Below are 24,733 nucleotides of genomic sequence, written 5' to 3' on the forward strand. Positions count from 1 at the left end.
AACCCACCGTCGTTTGCCAAGTATTGTGAAATTCACCGCAAAGGTGGCAGATACCCATATTGCCCTTGTCCGTTAACGTTTTACTTGCTAATGAATTTTAATATTAATATTTTTTTTAATTATCCATTATACTTGATAAATATTAAAAATTTAATAAAATTTAAAATAAAATAAAAAGTAAATTCAACATCATATATAAATTTTAATATAAAAATTTAAAATAATATTAATATATAAATTCAACATCATATATAATTACCCATTATACTTGATGAATTTTAATATTAATATATTTTTTTAATTAACCCAAGGGTTTGACGGCTTGTTTTAACTCTTATAATATTGAGATTGTCATATCGTTTAATTATATATAAAAATAATTTAAAAACTAAATAACAAGATCACAAGAGTATATTATATACAGGTGAGATTCTCATGAAACTTAAATTATATTATTGTTAGCTATATAAGAATTCCGTATGAACTTCTTTTGATTTATAATATAGTTAATATTTATATTTTTTTTAAATATTTTGTACATGCTAATGAGATACATTTCAATTTTATTTTGTCCAAACATTGATGACATTTTCCATAAAGGTATTATTTTACATATATTATAACCCATTTTTATTTTTATGTTAATTCTATATTATTTTAGGGTGAATTGCCTTGTCCCATTCACACTTTTCTATCCCTTGATGGTATAAATTACACTTTTCAATAAAAACAAAATCGGTAAAAAAATTAATATTACAAGAGTAAAATAGTAATTTCATCACCAAAGAAATTAAAAAATAAAATGATTAACTTTTTTATATAACCTATCTTAATGTTTTAAATACGACAACTTAATATTTTTATAGGTTAAAGAACTTATCATTTAGTTTTTACAATTTTGGAAAGCATAGTTGTCACTATAAATAAATATGATGTGTCAGTTGTTTATCCAACCTTGCAAATGTTGTGTTGGCATCTAGGTATAGAGACTTAACTAATGAAATAATCAAACTGGGTTGACAAAGAGGGTCACTAGCATGTGCATTTGTGATTCACAAGAGAAAAAGAGATAGGGAAATAGATCACCCAAAGCGAATAATACAATATAAGAGGAGATGATAGGTGCAAAATGAGGTTGGCGAGGATTGACTAAATGTGCAATAGAAAGGGAAAAGATGATAAATGTGGAAGAGAGATAACTTGGAGGTTGGGAGTGTGAAAGTGATTTGTCAAGATAAGGGTCAACAAAAGTAGTATCGATGAAGAAGAATACAATGTCGAATAGTTAATTACATTCACATTATCATAGTATACACTAATTAATAAGGTTTATTAGGTTTTGATCATAGTTTTGAATTTTTACTGGAATTGTCATTTAACCATCTTTTAGTTTTTCAAAAATCATATCAACTTTTAATTTCATTTACCTAAGAAAAAGTTAGGGTATAATTAAAAATTATATCAAACTTTAAATTTTTTTTTTGGGGAGATCGAACTCTAAAATTTTCTTATTAAAACGACCGTAAACTTTTATTTTTTTCTATTGAATATACCAAATTTATCAATTTTTTCCTAAAATAAAATAAATTAAAATAAAAAATCGTAATGGTATTTGTTCAGTATTTTAAATAAAAAATACTAAAAATTTGTTTCATTTTATTAAAAAAATAAAAGTATGGTTCATTTAATATAAAAGTTTAAAATTTCACTTCATTCAATAAAAAAAAAAATGATAATTTGAACCTAATACCTTCTGGTATTATTTTGAAATTACTACTTATAATGACGTAAATGTTAATATTAGATTATAATGGATCATTTATACGGAGAGAATACCTCAGGGACTAAAGAGAACTGTTACATAGTTTATTTAAGTGAAAAGCCAATACCCAATAGCGAGACTCGAGGGCTACGATCTCAGCTGTTCACGTGGTTTACGAAAACATCCCACAGTCCACAAACCACATCGGTAGCTCAACGCCAACCTTGACAGTTCTCTGCAACTTCAAGTCTCCAGCTATTCATCGCTTTCTTTCTCCACGTATTTAAACACCCAAACCACTAAACCTCGTTATCATCGCCTTCTTCTTCTTATAGTTCTCATTGTGTACGCAAACTCTTACGGGCATTAACACAAACACTTACCATGCAATCTCTTCAAGCCACATCTCTTCACGCAACGCCATTAAACCCACTTCGGAAAAACACCAACTTCAGTCTCTCCAATAACAATGTACGACCCACCACCAAGAAATTCTCCCACATCACCGCCTCCGCTACCAAATCCGCGTCCAAGCGAGAAAAGGACCCCAAGAAGCGCGTGGTTGTCACCGGCATGGGGTTGGTCTCCGTTTTTGGGAATGACGTTGATGTTTATTACGAGAAATTGTTGGCCGGCGAAAGTGGGATTTCCATGATTGATCGCTTCGATGCGAGTAAATTTCCGACCCGGTTCGGGGGTCAGATCCGGGGGTTTAGTGGGAAGGGTTTTATTGACCCGAAGAATGATAGGAGACTCGATGATTGTTTGAGGTACTGCATTGTTGCTGGGAAGAAGGCTCTGGAAGATGCTGATCTTGGTGGTGATAACTTAACGAAGGTTAGCTGGTTTATTTATTTATTTTTTGTGCTTAGTTTTGTGATTATTTATTGAATTATCAGTACAGGAGATTTGAATTTGTTGATTTATTGTGATAAATAACTTATCTTTGAAATAATTAATTACTATATGATTTAATTAATTAATTAATCTTTGAGGTCATTGAAGCTGATGATGGTTTCTGGGATTTGAATTTTAGGTCACTGACAATTTATCTGTATTGATATATGGGTATTTTCACTCAATTTATCATTTCACCTTCCGGAATATTTATGTATGATAACTACTTTTGACATTTTCAGTTAATTTTGCCTTTTACAGTTTGAAATGTATTATAATAATTGAAGGAATCAACTTAGATATACAACTGTTTTGTGGATTAGAATTCTATTTCATATTTAAAAGGAGTTATATTATCACATATACCAGAATTTAGTATTTCTAGTGGCGATACAGAATTTGAAAATATATTATGTGTGCACTGTTATTTCACATATGAGTTGATTAGTCTATATTTCAGTAACTGCTTTTGATTTGTCTGTGTATTTTGTGGATTTGGAGCCCATGAACTTTGTGTTCTCAGTGCTACAATGTTCATTATTTGGTTCCAAGGTTGTGGTGGTTTCTTTGTTTATTAAAACTAGTTGGCATCCTCATCCTCCTTTTCTCTGGTTGAAGCTGGTTTTTTGGCTTATTTGACTGTTGATTAAGTAAGGTTTATATTTCAGTAAAGTAAATTTATTAACGATTTTTTTCTTGAGTTACTTGAATTGTCTGTTCCTCGTGATTTGTGCTTCATTAATAATCGTTTATCTCATTTGCTTCTTTCTTTTCCCTTTTTATTTCAAGGGCAGAAATGGGGAGGGGTTGCTATTTTTGTGAACTCACTGTATTGTTAATTTTTATGTTTCTAGGTTGATAAGGAGAGAGCTGGGGTGCTTGTGGGAACAGGAATGGGTGGTCTTACAGCCTTTTCCGATGGCATTCATTCTCTAATAGAGAAGGGTTACCGGAAAATAAGTCCTTTCTTCATTCCTTATTCCATAACAAACATGGGGTCTGCTTTACTTGCAATGGATATTGGCTTCATGGGTCCAAATTATTCAATTTCAACTGCTTGTGCTACCTCAAATTACTGCTTCTATGCAGCTGCTAATCACATCCGTAGAGGTGAGGCTGATTTGATGATTGCTGGTGGAACTGAAGCAGCCATGATTCCTATTGGCTTGGGAGGTTTTGTTGCATGCAGGGCATTGTCTCAGAGAAATGATGACCCACAAACAGCTTCAAGGCCCTGGGACAAAGATAGAGATGGTTTTGTTATGGGTGAAGGTGCTGGAGTATTGGTAAGCTTGCATTTCCTGATATTGCTTAGGGTTGAACATGCACTTTTAAGTTTAAATTTCTGAACTCATGGTTTTAATATTTGGGGTAACATTTTTAAAATTTTGGTTTATTGGTTTTAATGTTTGTGGTAATCACATTTTTGCCTGCCAGTTACAAAATCCTTTTATGAGAGTTAATATTTTCTTGACAGATAATGGAGAGCTTGGAGCATGCATTGAAACGAGGTGCACCGATCATTGCAGAGTACTTAGGAGGTGCTGTTAACTGTGATGCTTATCATATGACTGACCCAAGATCTGATGGACTTGGAGTGTCAACATGTATTCAGAGCTGCCTTGAAGATGCTGGTGTTTCACCTGAGGAGGTATGTTTATTTGTTTTCTATAACCAATCTTCTTGTTCTATGGTATTTTAGCATAGTTTCGGCGTACATAAGGATGATTTAGTCTGAATAACTGATTTGGAAATTAAGTGACTAATTAGGCATTTAGGCCAAAACACCAAAAAAAAAAAGGGTAATGATTTGTAAGATAGGAACACTCTGATAAATGTGGTGAGTTCAGTATGCATGAGGCACCCACAGTTGTTTTTGGCTTTTGGGACCATAAGAGAGGTTCTATAAAATGCTTTTGTGCTTTGGTTTGCTTACACACTGATTTTGTTAATGAACGTCGAATTACTTTTGGTGTAGTCTTTACTTTTGTTAATAACTGTTAAAAATTAGTAAATTGAACAACTGCTTGTTTTTCAGGTTAACTACATAAATGCTCATGCAACCTCCACTCCAGTTGGTGACCTGGCTGAGATAAATGCTATCAAAAAAGTGTTCAAGAGCACCTCAGGGATCAAGATCAATGCCACCAAGGTATTCCTTTCTCTCTTCTCTGCCTTAGAATTTAAGATGGCTAAAAAGTGATGACTCTCTCTCATGTAATTGGCTGGCTGCTGTTTCCTCTTTAACCTTTTTCTGTTATGTTTCAGTCTATGATTGGGCACTGCCTTGGTGCAGCTGGGGGGTTGGAAGCCATTGCCACTGTGAAGGCCATAACTACTGGATGGCTGCATCCTACCATTAATCAATTTGTAAGTGCTACATTTTCATTTACACCTGATTGGTTTGGCAATTTACAGCTTTTTGTCATCTAAGCTAACATCTATTCAAGATATTAACTGCAAAATATAACCTGGTATTTCAGCTGTGTTAATTATTATAGAGATATTAAATATTTGGCCTCTGTGTAACTGTAATTAGCCTCCTGAATTATGATGTTTGATGTACTATTTTCTATGAATGTAGAACCCAGAGCCTGCAGTTGAGTTTGATACTGTTGCCAACAAAAAGCAGCAACATGAAGTGAATGTTGGTAAGTTCAACCCTGTGGCACTGTCATTTTCCATTGCCATATTAGGTGGGATCCCAATTTACTCACTTAAACTTTATACATTCCAGGCATTTCAAATTCGTTCGGATTTGGTGGGCACAACTCTGTGGTGGCGTTTTCTGCTATCAAGCCTTGATTGTTTAAGATGATTCGGCCATTCTGCATTGCTTGTAGGATATAAATCTTACATACAGGATTTTAGCAACTAATCCCAGCATCAAGCTGCTTCATCTTCATTCTAGGGTTGCTGCATATTTTACGTCCAGGTTCTTAGTAGTTGTTAGTGATGTAATAATTTATGAGTTGAACTCTGGTTTAAGAACTGCACAACTTTTTTTGTTTTAAAACGAGTGGGATTTTATGGGATTATTGGGGCATGAAGTTTTGTCGGCTTTGAAGTAATGCTGTTGATGAGGAAACTGCCTGCCGCAAGGCCTTTCATTTATAACCAGTCTTGTGCTTGTGGAAACAAAGGCTTCATAAGCTCTCTTTTAATGAATGAATCGGTTTCTCTATTTTTTTTTCTTTTTATTGAATTCAGAAAAGTTCCATAATTTTTTTTTATATATATATATTTATGAAATTGGTGAAATCTAATTAAAACAAATGCATTCATATTGCAGAAGAAATTTGAATCCATTGACGAATTTGCATTCATCCTCCATATTGACTGAGGTAAAATTTAAGCTTATAGGAAGAAGCATGGAAGCTCAAGTAACATGGCAAAGATCTTGAGAAAAAAAGATGTAAATCTTCAAGGTATTTTCTTTTTACCATCACTCTGTTAGTAAAGAGGAATAAAGGGAACAAGTAATGAAAATTCGTCATAAAAATTGAACCACTCATACAGAAGGATGATCATATCCTGGACTAAAGTGTCAACCACGCCATTAGTCTTTACTTAAATGTTAGTATAATACCAAAAAAACTCCTGCATGACTGAACTCGCCCAACGACATTGGAAAAATGTGAGCAGCCGCAGGAATAGTGATTAGCAACTTGACATGCGGATAGACATCTCAAGACTTGAGAAAACAATCTGCCGATTTGTTTTTCTTTGATATTTTACACCTACAATAAAAGGTAATAAATTTTTATCATAATAGATTGCAATCGTTAATACTCTTAATCATATAAATATAAAATATCACTAGAATAAAAAGAGAGAGACAAAAAGATCTCTCTAAAAAAAATGGTTAGCATCCATTAGTAAGGATAAGATAAGCCTCATCTTATGATAGACAATAGGACTCTTTAAAAAAATTTGTTTATCTCTTTAGATAATTCTTTTGAAAGCAAGTTATTCTCTGGACAATTTCTCTTTGTAAATTCAGTTTACAATCTATCATAACTGCAGACGTAAGTTTTAGTGTGATAGATTTGCACACATTATTCACCATTCTCATATTACTGGATAAAGAAGTTGATTAACCACTCCTAATCGCTGCTATGGTAGATTATCTTATCCAGGACTCTTAATTGTATATTTCAGTTGTTGACAATAAATCACAATAACAATTTTGCTTAAGAGTGTGATACCATGACATCATTTAAATAGTGGAAGAATGGGCAACTTTGGTGCCCAATTCAATGGGCAAGTTGCAGAAATTTTGCGTGTAGAGTTTTTAAACAAAAAAAGAAACCTGGGATTGGAGACTTCTGGACCGCCAAGCCCAAGTAACAAGGCAAAGAACTTTTTTTAAAAAAATTTAACATAATAGGCAACTACGACAAGAGGATGATTGTATAAGACAATGACCTTGACCAGAGTATTAACTATGATGAAAAGGATTGCTTAGATGTTAGAATCAAGATTCTATTGCCACAACATCATTTTCCTATTCGAAGAATAGCCAAAATTAGTGTCTGCATCGAGGGGCAAGTGTATGTGTGTGCGTAGTGGAAACTTGGAAACAAAATATGGTTGAATTCAAATTGAGTTAACTCAGTTTGATTCAAATTGAACTTTCAACTTTATAGTTTCAGCTGAATCTCCCTCTAACAACAACGTTTATACTGTTGGTAATACTATTTATCTTACTAAGGATACTATTGATTTCATTGATAGTATTAATCATTTTGCCGATGACCTCCAATAACATCTTAAACCTATTCGAGCAAGTTTAAGCTCAAACTCGAACTCACCATTTAAGATTCTAGTCAAACTTGAGTCAATTTATATTCAAACTCGACTTGGTTTGAATCTAACCTTGAAAACAACAAACTTGGAATTGGAAACTTTTCAAACACCCGTGTTTTATAACTTATAAGTTACACATCTATGCATATAGGTAATGGCATTCACAATGCAAAAAACAATAGATGTCTTGACCTTAGAACGAAGAAGAGTGCCCGATTAATTAAGTTTCAAAAAAATTATGAGTAGAATTTCTCAACAAAACAACCTGGAATTGGAGACTTTCAAATGTCAATTTCAGTAATATCCTAATTCGACCCACTGTCCTGTTTTGCAATTCAAAATGCATCCTGAAATTTTAGGAGTGCACATATTATTTAATTAGTCTTAGCTTAGTTTCTTTAAACAATATGAGATGCTTATACATACATAACATCTCTCATGTACTTTGTTAATGTGAGATTTGTCTATAGACAATAAATATGAATGAATGAATAAAATGCAAGACAAAGACACATTAAGTCAAGTCAGATTCGTCTAACCATTTATGCATTTGTGAATGTTAGCAAAGGACAAGAAACATCAGTATCCACATCAAGAGTTAGCAGAAAATTTGATTTAGTGAGCAGGAAATTAGAGGGAGGAGCTTGTCATGCATTAAAGTATGCTTTATGAGTTGCCTATATATGTCAGAGTTTCCGAATGATAATATGCATCACATAATATCAGAAACAATGGGGTTGTCAACCTTGAAGAGAGCTTTTTCACTTCTTTCCCTGCTTATGTTTGTTGTTATGTCTCATTCTTCACCTGATGTTGCTTCTGATCCTTCTCAAGAAGCAATGGCTCTTCTAAAATGGAAAGCCAGCCTTCAAAACCACAACCATTCTCTTCTGCCATCTTGGACTCTTTCTTCTCCAAATGTCACAAATACTTCTATCGACCTCAAAACCAAATTAAGTCTATGCACTTGGTTTGGAATCTCTTGCAATCATGCCGAAAGTATCACAAGTGTTAACTTGACCAACACAAGTCTGAAAGGCACACTTCATGAACTATCTTTCTCATTATTTCCCAATCTTGCACTCATTGATCTAAGCGTGAATGAACTCTTTGGTGTCATCCCTCCTCAAATCAGCTACCTAAAAAATCTAAAGGTCCTTCACCTTTATTCAAATAAGTTATCTGGTTCTATTCCTAACGAAATAGGAAACTTAAACTCTCTAATAGATTTAGATTTGGGAGAAAATCAATTAAGTGGCTCTATACCTTATTCTATTGGAAACCTGACCAACTTAAAAGCTTTATACCTCCACACAAATAACCTTTTTGGCGCCATTCTTGAGGAGATAGGCAACTTGAAGTTTCTTTTGGATTTAGAGTTAAGCATAAATCAATTGAGCGGCTCTATTCCTCATTCCATAGGAAATCTTAGCAACTTAAAAGTTTTATACCTTTATAGTAACAACCTTTTTGGTGCCATTCATGAGGAGATAGGCAACTTGAAGTACCTTTCGGATCTAGGGTTAAACACAAATCAATTAAGTGGCTCTATTCCTCGGGCTATTGGAAACTTGAGCAACTTAAAATTTTTATACCTCTATGGAAACAACCTTTCTGGTGCCATTCTTGAGGAGATAGGCAACTTGAAGTCCCTTTCGGATTTAGCGTTGAACACAAATCAATTAAGTGGCTCTATTCCTCGGGCTATTGGAAACTTGAGCAACTTAAAATTTTTATACCTCTGTGGAAACAACCTTTCTGGTGCCATTCCTGAAGAGATAGGCAAGTTGAAGTCCCTTTCGTATCTAGCGTTAAACACAAATCAATTAAGTGGCTCTATTCCTCGGGCTATTGGAAACTTGAGCAACTTAAAATTTTTATACCTCTATGAAAACAACTTTTCTGGTGCCATTCCTGAGGAGATAGGCAACTTGAAGTCCCTTTCGGATCTAGCGTTAAGCACAAATCAATTAAGTGGCTCTATTCCTCGGGCTATTGGAAACTTGATCAACTTAAAAGTTTTCTACCTTTATGGAAACAACCTTTCTGGTGCCATTCCTAAGGAGATAGGCAACTTGAAGTCCCTTTCGGATCTAGCTTTAAGCACAAATCAATTAAGTGGCTCTATTCCTCGGGCTATTGGAAACTTGAGCAACTTAAAAGTTTTCTACCTCCACACCAACAACCTTTCTGGCGCAATTCCTGAGGAGATAGGCAACTTGAAGTCCCTTTCGGATCTAGAGTTAAGCACAAATCAATTAAGTGGCTCTATTCCTCGGGCTATTGGAAACTTGAGCAACTTAAAAGTTTTCTATCTCCACAATAACAACCTTTCTGGTGCCATTCCTGAGGAGATAGACAACTTGAAATCCCTTTCGGATTTAGTGTTAAACAAAAATCAATTTAGTGGCCCTATTCCTCATTTTATTGGAAACTTGAGCAACTTAAAATATTTATACCTCGATAGGAACAATTTTTATGGCACCATTCCTGCAGAGATAGGTAACTTAAAGTTCCTTTTGAATTTATCGTTAAGTCATAATCATCTTAGTGGTGTCATTGCTCCTTCCCTTACAAATTTGAGCAATATTAAAATGTTGTCTCTTGCTTATAACGATCTTTCTGGTTTAATTCCCGGTAAAGTGGGAAACTAAGGCTTTTAAGGTTTTGTTTAATATGTAAATGAATAAATTTCTTATAATGTGATTTTGGCTTTATATTCTCACTTCCCTTTTTTTTTTTTTATTGCATTCAGATAAAGAAGTTCGATCATTGTACTTTTTTGAAATTAGTAAAAGTTCAACTTTTAATATTGTAGTAGAAAATTAAATTCATTTTCAGATTTGGTTAATTAATAAGTCATAAAATTATTTAAATGTCATACTGGACTGCCAACAGGACAAAGAACTTGAGGGAAAAAAAAGTAACATAATCGGCATTTTTCAAGGTATTTTCTTTTCACCATCGCTCTACTAAGAATTTAATAGGCTAAACATTTGAAGATAAATGGAATAAATAAATAAGAAAAGAAACTTCGTCATGAAAATCGTAACCCTCACACAGAAGGAAAATCTTTTTTTTTTAGGCAAGTGATAATGTTAATATTATAAGAAAAAACCCGGCCTTAACTTATAGAACGATACGAACAAATATGAGTAGTTACAAGAATAATAACTAATCATTTGGTATACGGGTAAACATCTCTTGTCTAGACTCTTGAGGAGACAATCTACCAGCTTGTATTCTTTTGCATTTTCCGTCTACAATGGATGGCAGTAATGTTAGAAAATCTAGTTATTATCTTTAGATAATTTTCCCTAAGCCAAGTTATTCATAGGCCAAATTTTCTTGTAAATTTACACTTTATTTAAATCATTTTCCAAAGTTATTTACAATAAAACTGTGGATATAAATTCTCAAACAACAGTTCGAATCATGTTGAAAACTAATGAGAAATACTATGTATATTTACTATAAATATACAAATAAATATGTATCATCAGATGATTAAGTATTATTTTATTTTTAGTTCATAATTATTCAATTACATGATGACACATATCAAATGTATATATATTTGTGTACTCAAAGTAAGTACACATAGTTTAATTAAAAGCTTATATCCATCTAACATGCACACATTGTCTACTATTTTCATAATAGTGGATAATTATTTAGCACAAGATTTTTAATTTTATATAAAATTGTTGATAAACCAGAAGAATAGTTTGGCTCATGACAGTATTACCATGACATCATTTTCATAGTGGAAAAATTGGCAAAATTAGTGTCCATATCAAGGGGCAAGTGGCAGAAAATTTAAGTGTAGGATTTTTCAAAAAAGAAATTGGAGACTTTTCAACCATCAAGCCCAAGAAACAAGGCAAAGAACTTATAAAATAAATGAATATATTAGGCAGTCTTCAAAGTCTTTCTCTTTCAGAGCTTAAATTAGCATCACTCTATTAGTCAAAAGTGTTAAAGATTGAAAAGAAAGGGAGCCAAGTAATGAAAATTGGCCATAGAATAAGAATCACTCATACAAGAGGATAATCATACAAGACAAATACCTAGACTACAATACCAACTATGATATCAACGCTTAACTAGATGTCAGAATCAGGAATCTATTAACAAAACATTAATTTTCTAGTGGAAGAATGGGCAAAATTAGCATCCACGTAGCTCTCAATTGGTAACTTAAGTAAGGGGTACACAACCAAGAGGGTATAAATTAAAAATTCATCAGAAACATATCCAAATCAAAATTTTAATTTATCATGTACAGTGGTTATAAAATGGGTCACTGAACCCAAGGTTTTCACTTGGTTTGTAAAATCATTCCAAACCCAATTAGAGAATGATCCGGTTTAAGTAAAAGTGTTCATTACCTATATCTTGTTTTGAAGATAAATGTAGTCTATGTTTGTTTAATACATTTTGATTTATATTTTTTCAATCACAAGATACTTAAGAAAAAAAGGAGCTAGGGTTACGATAATTCATTGGGGAAAAAATAACTACTTACATAAGACAAAGACCTTGACCAAGGAATCAACTACCTTATCAGCCTTTAATTAAGAGTCCTACTTTCCAACTACGTGAGAAAGTAGAGCTGCAGAAAATTTATTGTCCATATGGAACAAGGGGCAAGTGGCCAAACTATGTGAGAACCCAAATTAAAGTAGTCCACCTCTTTCTTTTCAAATTTCGTTGTTAAAAATGAATGAATGCATGACAAAGACACTTTTAAGTCAAGTCAAATACGCAGGGGACAGAGAAACATTAGTATCCACATAAAGAGGTTGTAGAAATTTTTATTCAGTGAGCAGGAAAATAGAAGGAAAAGCTTTTCAAGCATTAAAGTATGCATTACGAGTTGCTCATATATATAGGTCAAAGGACTTATTCTCACCCAGAGTATGTTATTTTTCCAAGTTTCCATCCCTCATCTTTGAAAATCTCAAACATCCGCTCATGGGTGGTTAAAGTTAACGAAGCCCTAACCCTTTAAATTTTATTTCCTTTTATCCCCTCAACCCTAAAAAATAACAATCTCCCCCTTTAGGCCAAGTTTTGAAAAACAGCAATTTCCTCCTAGTTTTTTTTTAAATTATCCGACAGCATCTTTGGTGCTGCTTCGGTGGCATTTCCTTTCTCTTTCTTTGGTGGTTGCTCCCTCACCATCTCTCCCTCTGACTTGCAGTCCTAAACTTAGCAGAAAGACGACATCTCTCGTACAAAGCTAGGAGATTTTTCTGACATCCATTGATGTCGTCTAAGCTTCCAAATGAGAGAAGCTTGATAGCTAGAGCTAAAGGAGGGGTTGGGAGATCTTTGTCGCCAACGATGACTTCGGAGATTTGGAAATTAAATCCTAGGGGGGAAATGTCATTTTTTAAAAATTTGTCATAGGGAGAAACTTTTGGTTTTAAAGGTTTGGGGGGGGGGGGAGGGGAAAAGACGATTGAATTTTAGTTTATTTTTAATATTACAGATGAATTAATGATTTTATCTTTAAAATCGTTAACTTTAACTACCTATAAATAGGTGTTTAAGATTTTTAAAAATAAGGGGTGGAACTGAAAAAACAATATATCTTGGGTGGGAATAATATTTTGGCCATATATATATATATATATATATATATATATATATATATCAGTGGTTCCAAATTATTATAGGCATTACATAATTCAGAAACAACGGGGTTGTCAATCTTGAAAAGAGCATTTTTGATAAATCTTCTTCTGTCAATTTACGATAATCAATACATTTTTTTTGGGGATTTCCAAATCCAAAGTAGTCCTTGTCCTTGAAGCTTTCTTTGAACCAACCTTAGTGTAATCTGATTGTCCACCACTCATTCTTTTTCTTGTTTATCCATAGGCATCCGAACACATTGCAACTGCATATTCAGAGCTCAGGAATGGGACTTCAAACGCAAAGGTTAATTTAGTTTCTATGACTAGATAGCACACTGTCTTAGACATATTATAACAATGTAATTCTCTAAATCATTTTATGTGATGCCTGTTTTTCTCAGACTGGTGGAACTCTTCCAATTACAGCAAGAACCTTAGAAACCATAATACGTCTCTCAACTGCTCATGCTAAATTGAAGGTGAGCAGGAAGGTACTTAATTTTATGTCAGTCTTTGTTATTCTTTCTCATTGATGTGATGATATATAATGGGATTTGTTCACTCTTTGTATCTTGGCAGAGGACATTCCTTTTCATTACCTCTGTACATAACCGTTGTTATTTTCTTTGATGCATGTCATGACAGGTTTCAAAGTGTGATGTTGAAGCTGCCTTAAAAGTTATAGATTTCGCAATATATCACAAAGAATTGACCGAGATGGAGGAATGTGAAAAAGAAAGGCAGAGGGAATTGGATGGAAATCAAAGAGCAGAGCAGCACCACGGAGGAAATGACAGACGAGACTGTTAGCATGATTCTGGCAGTCAATCAACATGATTCCAATAATCATACAACATGGTTTCAACTATTAATTAGCATGATTCTAACAATCAATCAACATGATTACAACCATAATTTTAGCCATTAATTAGCATTAATACTTTACATATGTCTTCATTCTTATATATAAACACCTGCTTGTACAAACTTTTAGTTATGAAATAATAAACAAAAAAATCAATTTATTTATATTTTATTGCGGTATCAGAGCCACCACTTGAGTTCTTGTCCTATCAAAGATGGGAGTGGCCAATATGCAACGTAAAACCCACATTTAGCCCTCATATATGAGCTTTTAGATTTTTTTTTTTTAAATTTTCTTGAAGTTTCTAGTTTTTTTATTTATTTTGCTGTGCATAGTATTCTATCACTGTAACTTGCATGATTGAGCCCTTTGCCCTAATCTCTCGCATGATTAAGCCTTTGCTCTCTTTCTCGCACAATCGAACCCCCGCTCTCATCTCTCACATGATCGAGCCCCTGCTCTCGTCTCTAGTACGATCGAACACTTGCTCTCGTCTCTCGCATGATTGAGCCCCTACTCTTATCTCTTATTCCAAACTTAAGTTGGTCCCTACTCTACCACCTTCAGTTTGAGGGGGGTATTAGAATGATTTCAACAATCAATCAACATGACTCTAACAGTCAATCAATATGATTCCAACCATAATTTTAGCCATTAATTAGCATTCATGCCTTATATATATATATATATATATATATATATATATATATATATATATATTATATTTATTTATTTCAATTCATTCATATTTTTATCAGAGACAACGGTCCCACTCATAATGAACGGTGAGCTCAATAACCCTAATTCTTTTTTGGCTAATTTCAATTGCATAGCAGGAGCATCACTATCTTGGTCTTTGCATACATTCCTTTAGAATGAAAGTTTGCTTACAATAGTGCCTATCACAGGCTGCATCTTTGACTCTTCACATTATTGGTAACTGTAAGGATATTTAAAGGAGAAAGTACAAAATCAGTAGTCTAACTTATGCCAAGGGTTAGTACATTATAGAGGCCATTGCCAAGTTGAATGGTAGTATTTTTGGTCTGCTTGATTTATATATAGAAGTTGAGTATTTGGAAGTGGCAAAAACTGCTGAAGGCTAGGCCAAAAATTGATCTCTGTTTTACTTGGTCATGTTGTCTTAGGATAATGCTGTCCAATTCCTTTAGAATGTAAGTTTGGAATGCTTCTTGATAATTAAGGTTTATTTGTGCACATTTTTCCTTAAATCCTTTTATTGTAGCCTTTCCATTTTTTTCTTTATTAGCCCGACAATGGATGGCATGGACATAGATGAAGCTCCTTCAGGTGATTGGGCGCTCAATATATATCTCCCCTCAAAGGTCTCTGTGCTAGCAGGAACTATAATCTTATTTATTTACCCCCATTTATCATTTGATTATGAAGTTAACTATGCTATCATTTTAAATTTTCTCTTCCACACTTTCAGAACTGAACCATTTTATTCCAAATTTGGTAAACATATGAGAGCAAATCACTTGGACATGATAACCATTTCAGAATTAGAGGGAATTGTGAACAGTATATCAGATGCTCTTTATACAAGTGCAGAGATATCATTCCTATTGGAGGCGAAGCTTGTAATCTTTGTAATTGTTCAGAAACTGCAAGATGACAACAGAGTGATGATAGCTGATGGAATGGTGCATATGATATCATGATGTGAGAGAAGAGCAACTCCGATCGAAAAATGCAAGGTTTGTAGTTTTAAATTTATGAAATGGCATTGTTTGGATGGATAGACTGATTCCTGTAAATGCTCTTGTTAATTAATTCTCTGTCTATCAAAAGTTTCTCTTGTAACAACTTGTTTCCCCACAATTTGGGGATATTTAGAAAGTAACGGTCATTTGACTATTAGTTTCAATTATCTATGTGAAAGAGAATATCTCTTAACGATTAGTTTAGATAATTTTTTATTATCACAAATAAAAAATTGTTATAAAAATAAATTATCTAAAAGGTTATTAAGTAAGCTCAATAAAAGGTGTATTGTTTTTCTAGTGATTACATTAAAACTAGTAACACCCCACAATTGCTATTAAAAGACAGAAGAAATGTAAGTTGAAGTTCATATTTAGTAATGAAAAATTGATCACTTAAAAGAAGAATGAACTTTTACACTCTTCAAAGCTGAAGTAAACAACCCCCCATTTGGGCAACTAAAGAGTCTGAGCAACCCATAAACATTCACCACGTAACCGAAAACAACAAATAAAATATTTAAAAGAACCAAGCAAGAAGAGAAGCTATGGCTGCCAATAGAGCTGGAACACTCAGCGCTAGTCCACCGCTTTCCATTGGAGATGGTGCAACTGCCCCAACATCTTGGGCATTAGCCCCAAAAGTAGCAAAAGCCAGAAGAACCATTATGTAGATGGTGAAGGAAGCCATGCTCTTTTAAGTGCTAAGAACAACTGGGCAACTGACTTGGTGGAAATTTGCAGGCTGTTTAGACTTTGTGAGTTAAATGGATAGTGGAAACGGTTTTGTAGGGACTATTTGTGTATATAATTAAGATTCTGCCAACCATGTTGTGTTGGTTTAACCATGAACAAAATCAGTTGAAGGTGGTGTGCTGTCAGTATAATTTTATTTAGTCACCTCACTATACTCTGGACCAGCCTATAGATTAAACTCTGTAATGGCATATAACCATGCAAACCCTAATTTCTAGCTAATACCCAATATTAATTAAGGTTATAGCATGTCATTATAATGTTGGTTTTGGTTTAGTTTGTGTAATGTTACCTGGTAATAATGCTGGTACTTCCCATGTTTGTGGTAGTGGGTAACTTGAAATAGAGATGTAGTCGTTCATTAACATTAGTTTATTCAAAGCTTGCTTTTTAAGCAATGGAACCATGTTAGAGTATCACTTGATGATTTTGGCGCTGATCATATGAAGACATAGTTTTGAGTCAACTTGGTCTTTGACTTGAACGAGTTTGAGTCAAGCTAATTCAAATGGATCGAGTTGTTGGTAAATCCATCTTCTCTTATGACTTTTCATTTTCTCAAATAACTTTTCTATCGGCAAACAAATCTATCTTCTGAGATGATTCCTCTTCTTCTTCATCTCTGACAACTCATATTCTTTCTATGTGACAACTTTCTATTAACTCGTCCAACAATTCATCATTAGCTTAAACTAGTCATTGTTCGATTTCAGTTTGGTTTGAATCCACTCTTAGTCCACACAATATGGACATTATATCATCAATGTGGCGAGCAGTCAGAAAGTAAAGCATAATTGAAGCATAGCAATAACATACAAGGGAAATCACTTATCAAACTCACGTATTTTTGTAACCAACGAGACACTGGAATCATTTGTGTCGAGTTGGCACTTGGAAATTCCACTGTAATTTCAACAGCTTGCCTCCAAAACAAACATCCGGCAGTTCCTGGTGTTGGATTATTGCTTGTGTTCTTTAAAGAACTTTAGATTACCACAATCTTTACCAAAAATTCTGCTCAAACTTTCTTATCAATTATTTTGCCTTTGGATCACACAGTTTCTGGCTCTTATTTTCAAGCTGTTAATAGAAAGATAAATAAAAAATAGGAGGAAGCCAATCTTGCTTTACAACGCCCATGAGGAAGCTAATCACTTTCAAACATATATCTAGTTCATTATATCTGCAAGAGATCTTCGTAATTGACATGTCCAACCTGAATAATCCAATTCATATAAGAAATTAGCGTAATGTACACTAGTGAAAAATGGGAGTACACAAAGCAAAGATTCAAGAGTTTGGCAAAAATCGATACACTCCAAGAAATCAGGGTAAGAAACTATAATATTTTCGATGTGGCTGATCCCACTCCAAGAAAATTGTTGTAGTTATTTCTGTTTTGTATTGGATGCAGCCTTTTGTTTCTCCAGCAATTTCCGAAGATAGGCCTGTCTTATTTTCTCATGGCGAGCTTCTGCTTGCTCTTGCCTGCGCAATTTGAGCTCAGATGCCTTTTCCTTTGCTCGGTTTACTTCTTCATGAACTTCCCTGCAAAGAAGGAAAAACCATAAATCTGGAAAGCTTCTTGATAGAATGACATACAGAATATAGACAATACATCATAGTAAATGATTTCTGTTAACAAACAACAACCATATATTGGCAGCCACTATTCTTCTTAAATGGTGCCATTCTTCTTTATGGCATGACATTAGATCTTAGTGTACTTTCTGTTTGTCTTAGCAAAAATAGGTAAAGTCTAATCTTTCTCCAGACAATGCAAAGCAAGATTCCCTTCCAAGAGTACTCTGCCAATTTTATCATTTTATCATCACTCTGTTTTTTCTACTTCCCCTATATTTCTTGTTCTCCATCACAATTTTCACTAGACAAGACATCTTCTTTTGTATTCCTTTCATCATTACCCACTTTCAAACTGCAATCCCTTCAGCAATTAAGAATTTCTCATTCTCATCTCTTGCTGACTCTACTGACATTCCATTGTTCTTGTACATAACTCATCTAATATAGCTTAAAAGGCTCTACCATGGGTATAATCTCTAGTTTCTATTATTAATAACATATTGATTAGGTTACGTGTGCCCACATTAATTGAAAATCCATACACAATTACAACCGATATCTTACTGAAAACATCTAAGCTCTTTTACATGTAACAGGGAAACAATCAAAGTGGCCAAAATGTAGTAACCGACAACTGGAATAACACTCAAAACAGCAAATACAATCAACAAAACGACTCAAATCATTCAAGCCAAATCCCTCCAGCTTTTGAGAGGCTGGAACTCTCCCATCTACCACTTTTCTTTCAAAATCCACTCTTCTCTCTTGCTTCTCACGTCGAGCTCTATATCATTCTCTCTTTTGCATTAATGTCACGCCAATGCTCAGCTGCCGCCTCATCAGCCATGCAAATATGGATGGTCCCCTGCTTATGCTGTACCGCTGCAATGTCCCCTTTGTGTGCATGCTGGTCTGTTTCTTCTGTCTCTCCTACTTCAGGCTGCTGCTTGCCATCTGTCTCCTCTTCTCTAATCTGTTTCTTGCCAAATGTTCTTCCCAAACTGCCGCTCTCTGGTTCTTCATACAGTATAAACCTTGGACCTAGCACATTGTGTCACCAAAGTTGTTGATAGGATAAACAGCATCATTGGAGGAGTGTATGGTATTATCAGCAAGATGAACAATGTCACATGATGACAAATGAATCTATCTTGAGCTTAACTGTTGAGCTGAAACTCCAACTCAAGATTGACTTGTTCAAACTGAGTCAACTCAGATCGGATCCACTCTATAGTCATGGTAGTTTGTATAGGTAAGTTACTCAACACCGAAAACCTTATCTCAACCAAATAATAATAAGCATAATACCAAAACAATAACCAAAAAAAAAAAAAATCAAAATTATTACCTCACAAATTGTTTTTGTTCATTTTTATCCATTGTTCCAGTTGTTCTACCCGGTGCTACAAATTTTGTGTCAAAAAGCATAGAAGCAGCATCGTTCTCAGTTGCTTCTGCTTGTGCTGCTACGGTGACGGAAACATCATCAGCTTGAGGAGGCTGCCCTGTTTCCTGTTCCATACCCATACGAAAAAAGTCCACACAATACTTCTCCTTATTTTCCTTATCCTCCTTATCCGCTAATTCTCCCTCCACCAGTTTTTCATATAACTCAGCCTTCCTCTCCAGTGCCGCAAGCTTGCCGACCCATCCTTCACCGCTTTCAACTCGAGCTTGTCTCTCATTTATACACAATGAAACAAACATTAGTACAGTATTATGCATCCCAAGTTCCACGTGTAAGCACAAGAGGTAATATTTTGAAGCCTGAAATTGAGCTAATCTAAGCACTTCAATGAAAACCCAGAAACGGAAAAGGAAGGTACTCGAGAGCGCGGGCTTCGACGCCGGAGTTCTTGGAGGAGAAGGAATCACGTGAGTTAATCTTCTTCTTGGCGCGGTGGAACTTAACATCAGGACCGATCAATTCTTTGGATTTTTTGGATTCTTCCTGGGATTTATAGAGCTGGGGTTTGAGTTCTAAGATAGAAGATGGACCCACTCCTTCGATTGAGCGTTGTTTCTTGGGCATGATTGATGATTCCGTAAGCCATCCCAGCGATTCAACCACAACCCTCTTCTTTCTCTCTTGTTCTTCAGTCATTAATGACCCCAATTTGGTTATTGAAGCTTTAATTGATTTGGACAATTCGGGATTGAAATTGATTGATAAGTTCTGTTCCTGCTGCTGCTAAATCTTCTTTCTCGTAATTCTTTTCTCCGCCGTGCCGAGTAAAACGACATGCCGTTTGGATTGGAAATCGAGAGTTGGGTAAATGTTATGGACACTTCTAATATTAGCAAAATTAGTTGAATAATGTCAGAAACACCCCCTTACAGTTGGGGTTCATCTTAGAATATTAATTTTACAATTTCTTTACCAAACTGGCAAAATTCTGTCTCAGAAACTTAAAAGAGAAATGTAAAAAAGAAATGACGAAACGGTGATGTTGACGGTTGGGATGCATTTGGAAGTCAAATCATCAGATTTTGTTGGTTTAGAGGAAGACGGGGTACAGGTAACAGAAAAATGAGAAGAGATTCGGATCGGGTTCGCCAATCAAAGAACTAATCAATCCCAAATAAGAACTTTCAAGCTTGATAGGGCATTTTATATTAGTAATATTTTGTGTCTAAACAATAAACATAAATTTATACAAAAGTAATTGTATATGTGATTAATATTATTTTATTTTTAATTTAAAATTATAAAATTATACGATACTAAATTATTTTTTGTGTATAAATTTATGCTCATTTATACACTTAGTTTTATTGATTTTCAATATAGTTTTATTGGTTTTACATTCTCTGTGTCATTTAGCGTCATCCACTGCTGTCAACAGATTGAACCTGAATAGGATTTACTAGTAGAGATAATACATTATCTCTGGTCTGACCAACTTCAATCCCGTGCCCATCTCCATGCTGGTAGATGCACTGAGCCATTCTGCCCAGATTCATTGCAATGTCAATGAAAGTTGTCGACAAGTGAGGATTTTCAAGCCGATCTCTGTTCATCTTCAGCCATGTCGCAGCAACCATTTCTCCTATGTGTTCCCGGCCATCCTCCTCGGACGCTCCAGTTTCATGCATGTAACATTGTATAGATTTAGCCACATCTCCTTTTTCCATTTCGTCCTGAATCATAAGCAACATGAAAAGAAAATTACAATTTATCATATAAACTGGAAACCACTGTGTTTGCTTAAAATCAATTGCAGAGGTTGCGGAGTTGCTCAGCTCACCGATGCTGTTCCTAAATCGTCTGCAAGTCTTAGAATCATTGATGACCAACGGATTATATTGCTATATTCTTCCAAGCATTCTATGGTCTCCTCTGTGATTGGATCTGTAGCGAGGAAATAAGCATGCACTAGAAGCACAGGACCTGAAATGGAAATCCATGCATTGTTCATGTATTCTGCAAGGGTTGGGATGTGTCCGTCATGATGCCATTTTGCCTCCAATAAAAAGCTTTTACATAAATCTGCCCACTGAATCAATTTGGAGTAACATTAATTATGCTGAATAACATCGAAATCAGATCATGGATTGAATTGTTAAATATGATTCGAATTAAACCGTGAACCAAGTTCAAACCGAATCGAGTTATTGCTCGACTCATGGATTGAATTCTCTCTATCTCGAGTTTGTTATAAATGAATTCAAATTGATTTAAACTGAATCAATCTACGTTTTGAGATTGAGTCAGTTTAGTTCAGATTCAACCCTATCCCAAAACCCATAATGTGACTTGACAACTTAGAGTTTGCACGCTATGTATCCGATCTTTCTTGTATCATTCCCAAATTAGGTGGGATGCTTATACATATAATATCACAGAGCTTTGTCAGAATGGGTTGAATTACCGTTTTCTTAAGGTAGGGAATAATGTCAACCCCATGCACTTTGAGAGCATGAGAAGCCATGTCGTTTACGGAATTGAAGAGAGCAAGATATACAATCTTCATATACTCTGGAAGCTGCTCCATTGAATTGGCATCCCATCTAAATTACAGAGCAAATTTAAATGAAATTCATGTCTGCAATATCAAGCTGTTGGGCTAAATATGAACCACTAACCTTTCAATGGCATCTGTGAAGAGCTCAAGCTCGTCCATTGTACCATAAACGTCATAAACATCGTCAATTATTGTTATCAGAGCATTCACCTTCGTCATCATCCTTCTGAAGTATCCAAATTGAGCCTCGGATGTTAGCCCCAAATTCCAAAAGAAACTCACCAGCAGCCTGTCTCGTGCAAAATTTAGCTTCTCTCCAATACCTGTATTCCTCCACCAGCTTTATGGGACAAGAAACATAGTTATATCATTGTAAGAAATGGGGGGGGGGGGGGGGGGGGGGGGGGGGGGGGAGAAAATAAATATTGCAACATCCTGGTTTACACTTTGTTGCTACATATTTAGGTCTCAAATCGGCATATATAAGCACTTTAGCCACTTACCTTGACACATCTTTAAGTTCTTGTTGGTGCGTTGCCTGCAGTATATTGAAATGGAGTTTAGCAAGCTCAAGCAAGATGGGGTTGCAGTCATGTCTTGTCTCATATACATCAACAAACCACCTAGCCTCTATCCTTGGCATCCTCCAATGCAGTGGAAGCTCTAGTGCATGCTTCACTAATGAGGAAACATATTCATCTTCACCTCCCTTGTCCTTGATATACTCCTTCAGGTATGTGGCCGCAAAATTTCTGAAATAATGGAAGATTTTACTCTCTTCCTCTTTCAATAGAAATGCAGCTTCATACAAAGATAAAATTCCTTTGCAATCATCATTGCCACATGAATTGAAGTTTCCCTTCTCATCACTGAAATTATTGAAAACGTCTGCAGAACCAAGTCACGATTTCAGTCTTAGTTAGAACATCCAACAAAATCAATATTATTGCACGTAATACAAGCTCAAACTGTAGATGCTAGAATAAAGTTATCGTTAGAGTTTGACTAGGGCTATTGGATCTCTACCACAAAATATCTACCCAATTTATCATTAGTTTCACACTTTACAACAAACCCAACAACCTCCAAGTTCCAAATGACACGATGTGATTTTACCAAACTTCAAAAGTCCCAAACGACAAGATGGGCTAATTCAAGTCCAGATGATAAGATGAGATTTTACCAAAATTCACAAGTCTCATCCTTTATAAGACCTTAGGCGATACCAGGTCTCAAATTGGATGAGATTTTACAAGGAACCACATATACCAATAGGGATGACAATTTGGACCCGATTTTAGGGGTCCCGACCCTAACGAGGAGGAAATTCCCTGATAGAAACGAGGAAGAGGATGAAAAAAATCTCCGCAATCGGGGACGGGCCGAGAATGGGGATACATGTGTCCCCTCCTCGCCCCTATCTCTATCCCTTTATATTAATATATTTATTTAAAATACTAACATATTTTTTATAGTTTTAAATTATTTATATTTTTCAAATTTATTTAGGTTTTTTTTGTATATATTAAAGTAGTTAATATATTATATTTGTGATATTTGAAATAATGAATTAATTTTAATTTTATTTAATATATTTATATTGTGTTTAGAAGGTAAAAAAAAAATTTTTTTTTTTGAGGGTATAGAGAAGGGATTTTTCCTCGCGGGGATGAAGAGAAGATGGGGAGGGGATAGGGGTGGATTTTTCTTTGTGGGGAAAGGATAGAAAATCATTTTCATCCCTGTAGTGGGGACGGAGATTGATATCCCCTACGGGGATGGGGACGGGGACGGGGATTGATATCCCCTCTCTGCCCCTTCCCGTTGCCATCCCTATATACTAATATTGGAACGAGATTTTTGCTTACACTTTATATATCCATTAGGGTCCGGTTGGTGTCAAGGGATAAAACTTTTCTTCATATTTTATATACCCACACCCAACTTAAATTCTAACGTGGGATACTTAACCGTTCTCACAATAATTAACTATTCAAATAGGCATTCCCCTCTCCGACTTTATTTCCTTTATGGGCTTTGAATTACCTGCAGGAACATCATAGTAATGTTGTCTTAGGAGTCTAAACTCAAGAGCTGCCGCGTATAAACCATCTTGTTTTCGCTTGGTCTCGTATACCCTATCAAGAATTCGCTTTATCTCATCTTTAAATTGATAAGATAATCCAAGTCTTTGCAAGTCATCAATGAGCTCCAGTTGCTGTACAGAATCCACCGCACTATCAAGCACCAGCCTCACTTCTTCCTTCAGCTTGTCAGCCCGTTCCTCAGATGGTTTTCCCTGCACGATATGCACAAACTATAATTACAGGCCATAGTAGAACTCTAAAATTACTACTGTAGTTTTATAATTATACGCTACCAACCACATGGCTCTTCAATGATTGAACAAAATCATAGCCCCAAATGGTAGGTTGGTAATTGGCTGATCGCCTGACAATGGGTTCATCTGAGAGTTTGGCGGCACCGCTGCACTTGACTCTGCCTGGAACCACGGCATTGCTCCTGGATCTTCCAACTACTCTGCAGCTTCTTAGAGGCATTCTGGTGAAAGTGGATGCAGGACTCATTAAAGCGAGCTGATAACAATGAGCCATTATTTAGAAGGTTTCAGTTTTTTAAATGCTTTGGATTGAACTCATCAATGTGGCTCTTTATATAGAATAACTTCATGGAGACGTGGCAAGCTGCTGATCATATCTTTC

At 35.0% G+C, this 24,733-nt stretch overlaps 3 protein-coding genes, 1 long non-coding RNA gene and 1 pseudogene across 4 annotated transcripts; 3 read left to right on the top strand and 2 right to left on the bottom strand.

Annotated features, from left to right (window-relative positions):
- The first annotated feature begins 1,884 nt into the window (after window positions 1-1,884).
- LOC123193434 (3-oxoacyl-[acyl-carrier-protein] synthase I, chloroplastic-like) lies at window positions 1,885-5,843 on the top strand. The gene is made up of 7 exons (XM_044606430.1): window positions 1,885-2,599; window positions 3,514-3,945; window positions 4,137-4,310; window positions 4,698-4,811; window positions 4,928-5,029; window positions 5,244-5,310; window positions 5,397-5,843. Exons 1-7 carry the CDS (start codon window positions 2,147-2,149, stop codon window positions 5,462-5,464), a joined length of 1,410 nt encoding a protein of 469 aa, XP_044462365.1. The 5' UTR covers window positions 1,885-2,146; the 3' UTR covers window positions 5,465-5,843.
- A 2,356-nt stretch (window positions 5,844-8,199) lies between these two features.
- On the top strand, window positions 8,200-10,122 carry LOC123192115 (probable leucine-rich repeat receptor-like protein kinase At1g35710). Its single transcript, XM_044604571.1, has one exon. The coding sequence runs from the start codon at window positions 8,200-8,202 to the stop codon at window positions 10,120-10,122; it is 1,923 nt and encodes a 640-aa protein (XP_044460506.1).
- A 3,047-nt stretch (window positions 10,123-13,169) lies between these two features.
- LOC123193730 lies at window positions 13,170-14,605 on the top strand. Its single transcript, XR_006497126.1, has 3 exons — window positions 13,170-13,417; window positions 13,515-13,592; window positions 13,759-14,605. It is a non-coding gene; the product is annotated as an uncharacterized LOC123193730 (long non-coding RNA).
- A 3,011-nt stretch (window positions 14,606-17,616) lies between these two features.
- Window positions 17,617-20,458, bottom strand: LOC123192808 (annotated as a pseudogene).
- Window positions 20,459-20,774: 316 nt separating this feature from the next.
- Window positions 20,775-24,652, bottom strand: LOC123192791 (terpene synthase 10-like). The gene is made up of 7 exons (XM_044605457.1): window positions 24,395-24,652; window positions 24,057-24,309; window positions 22,514-22,898; window positions 22,132-22,350; window positions 21,918-22,056; window positions 21,294-21,542; window positions 20,775-21,186 (listed from the first exon to the last, which is right to left on the bottom strand). The coding sequence occupies exons 1-7, from the start codon at window positions 24,623-24,625 to the stop codon at window positions 20,872-20,874; spliced, it is 1,791 nt and encodes a 596-aa protein (XP_044461392.1). The 5' UTR covers window positions 24,626-24,652; the 3' UTR covers window positions 20,775-20,871.
- Window positions 24,653-24,733: the final 81 nt, after the last annotated feature.

The sequence above is a fragment of the Mangifera indica genome, chromosome 12 (genome assembly GCF_011075055.1).
Source record: "Mangifera indica cultivar Alphonso chromosome 12, CATAS_Mindica_2.1, whole genome shotgun sequence".
Classification (NCBI taxonomy): domain Eukaryota; kingdom Viridiplantae; phylum Streptophyta; class Magnoliopsida; order Sapindales; family Anacardiaceae; genus Mangifera; species Mangifera indica.

Bases quoted from the DNA above. Each gene is read 5' to 3' on its own strand.
- LOC123193434 (XM_044606430.1), top strand. From the start codon at position 2,147: ATGCAATCTCTTCAAGCCACATCTCTTCACGCAACGCCATTAAACCCA. The intron at 2,600-3,513 runs GTTAGCTGGTTT...TTATGTTTCTAG, and splicing joins GTGGTGATAACTTAACGAAG to GTTGATAAGGAGAGAGCTGG. The intron at 3,946-4,136 runs GTAAGCTTGCAT...TTTTCTTGACAG, and splicing joins GTGAAGGTGCTGGAGTATTG to ATAATGGAGAGCTTGGAGCA.
- LOC123192115 (XM_044604571.1), top strand. From the start codon at position 8,200: ATGGGGTTGTCAACCTTGAAGAGAGCTTTTTCACTTCTTTCCCTGCTT.
- LOC123192791 (XM_044605457.1), bottom strand. From the start codon at position 24,625: ATGGCTCATTGTTATCAGCTCGCTTTAATGAGTCCTGCATCCACTTTC. The intron at 22,351-22,513 runs GTAAGTGGCTAA...TGTCCCATAAAG, and splicing joins GAACTTAAAGATGTGTCAAG to CTGGTGGAGGAATACAGGTA. The intron at 21,543-21,917 runs GTAATTCAACCC...AAATTGATTCAG, and splicing joins TTCCCTACCTTAAGAAAACG to TGGGCAGATTTATGTAAAAG.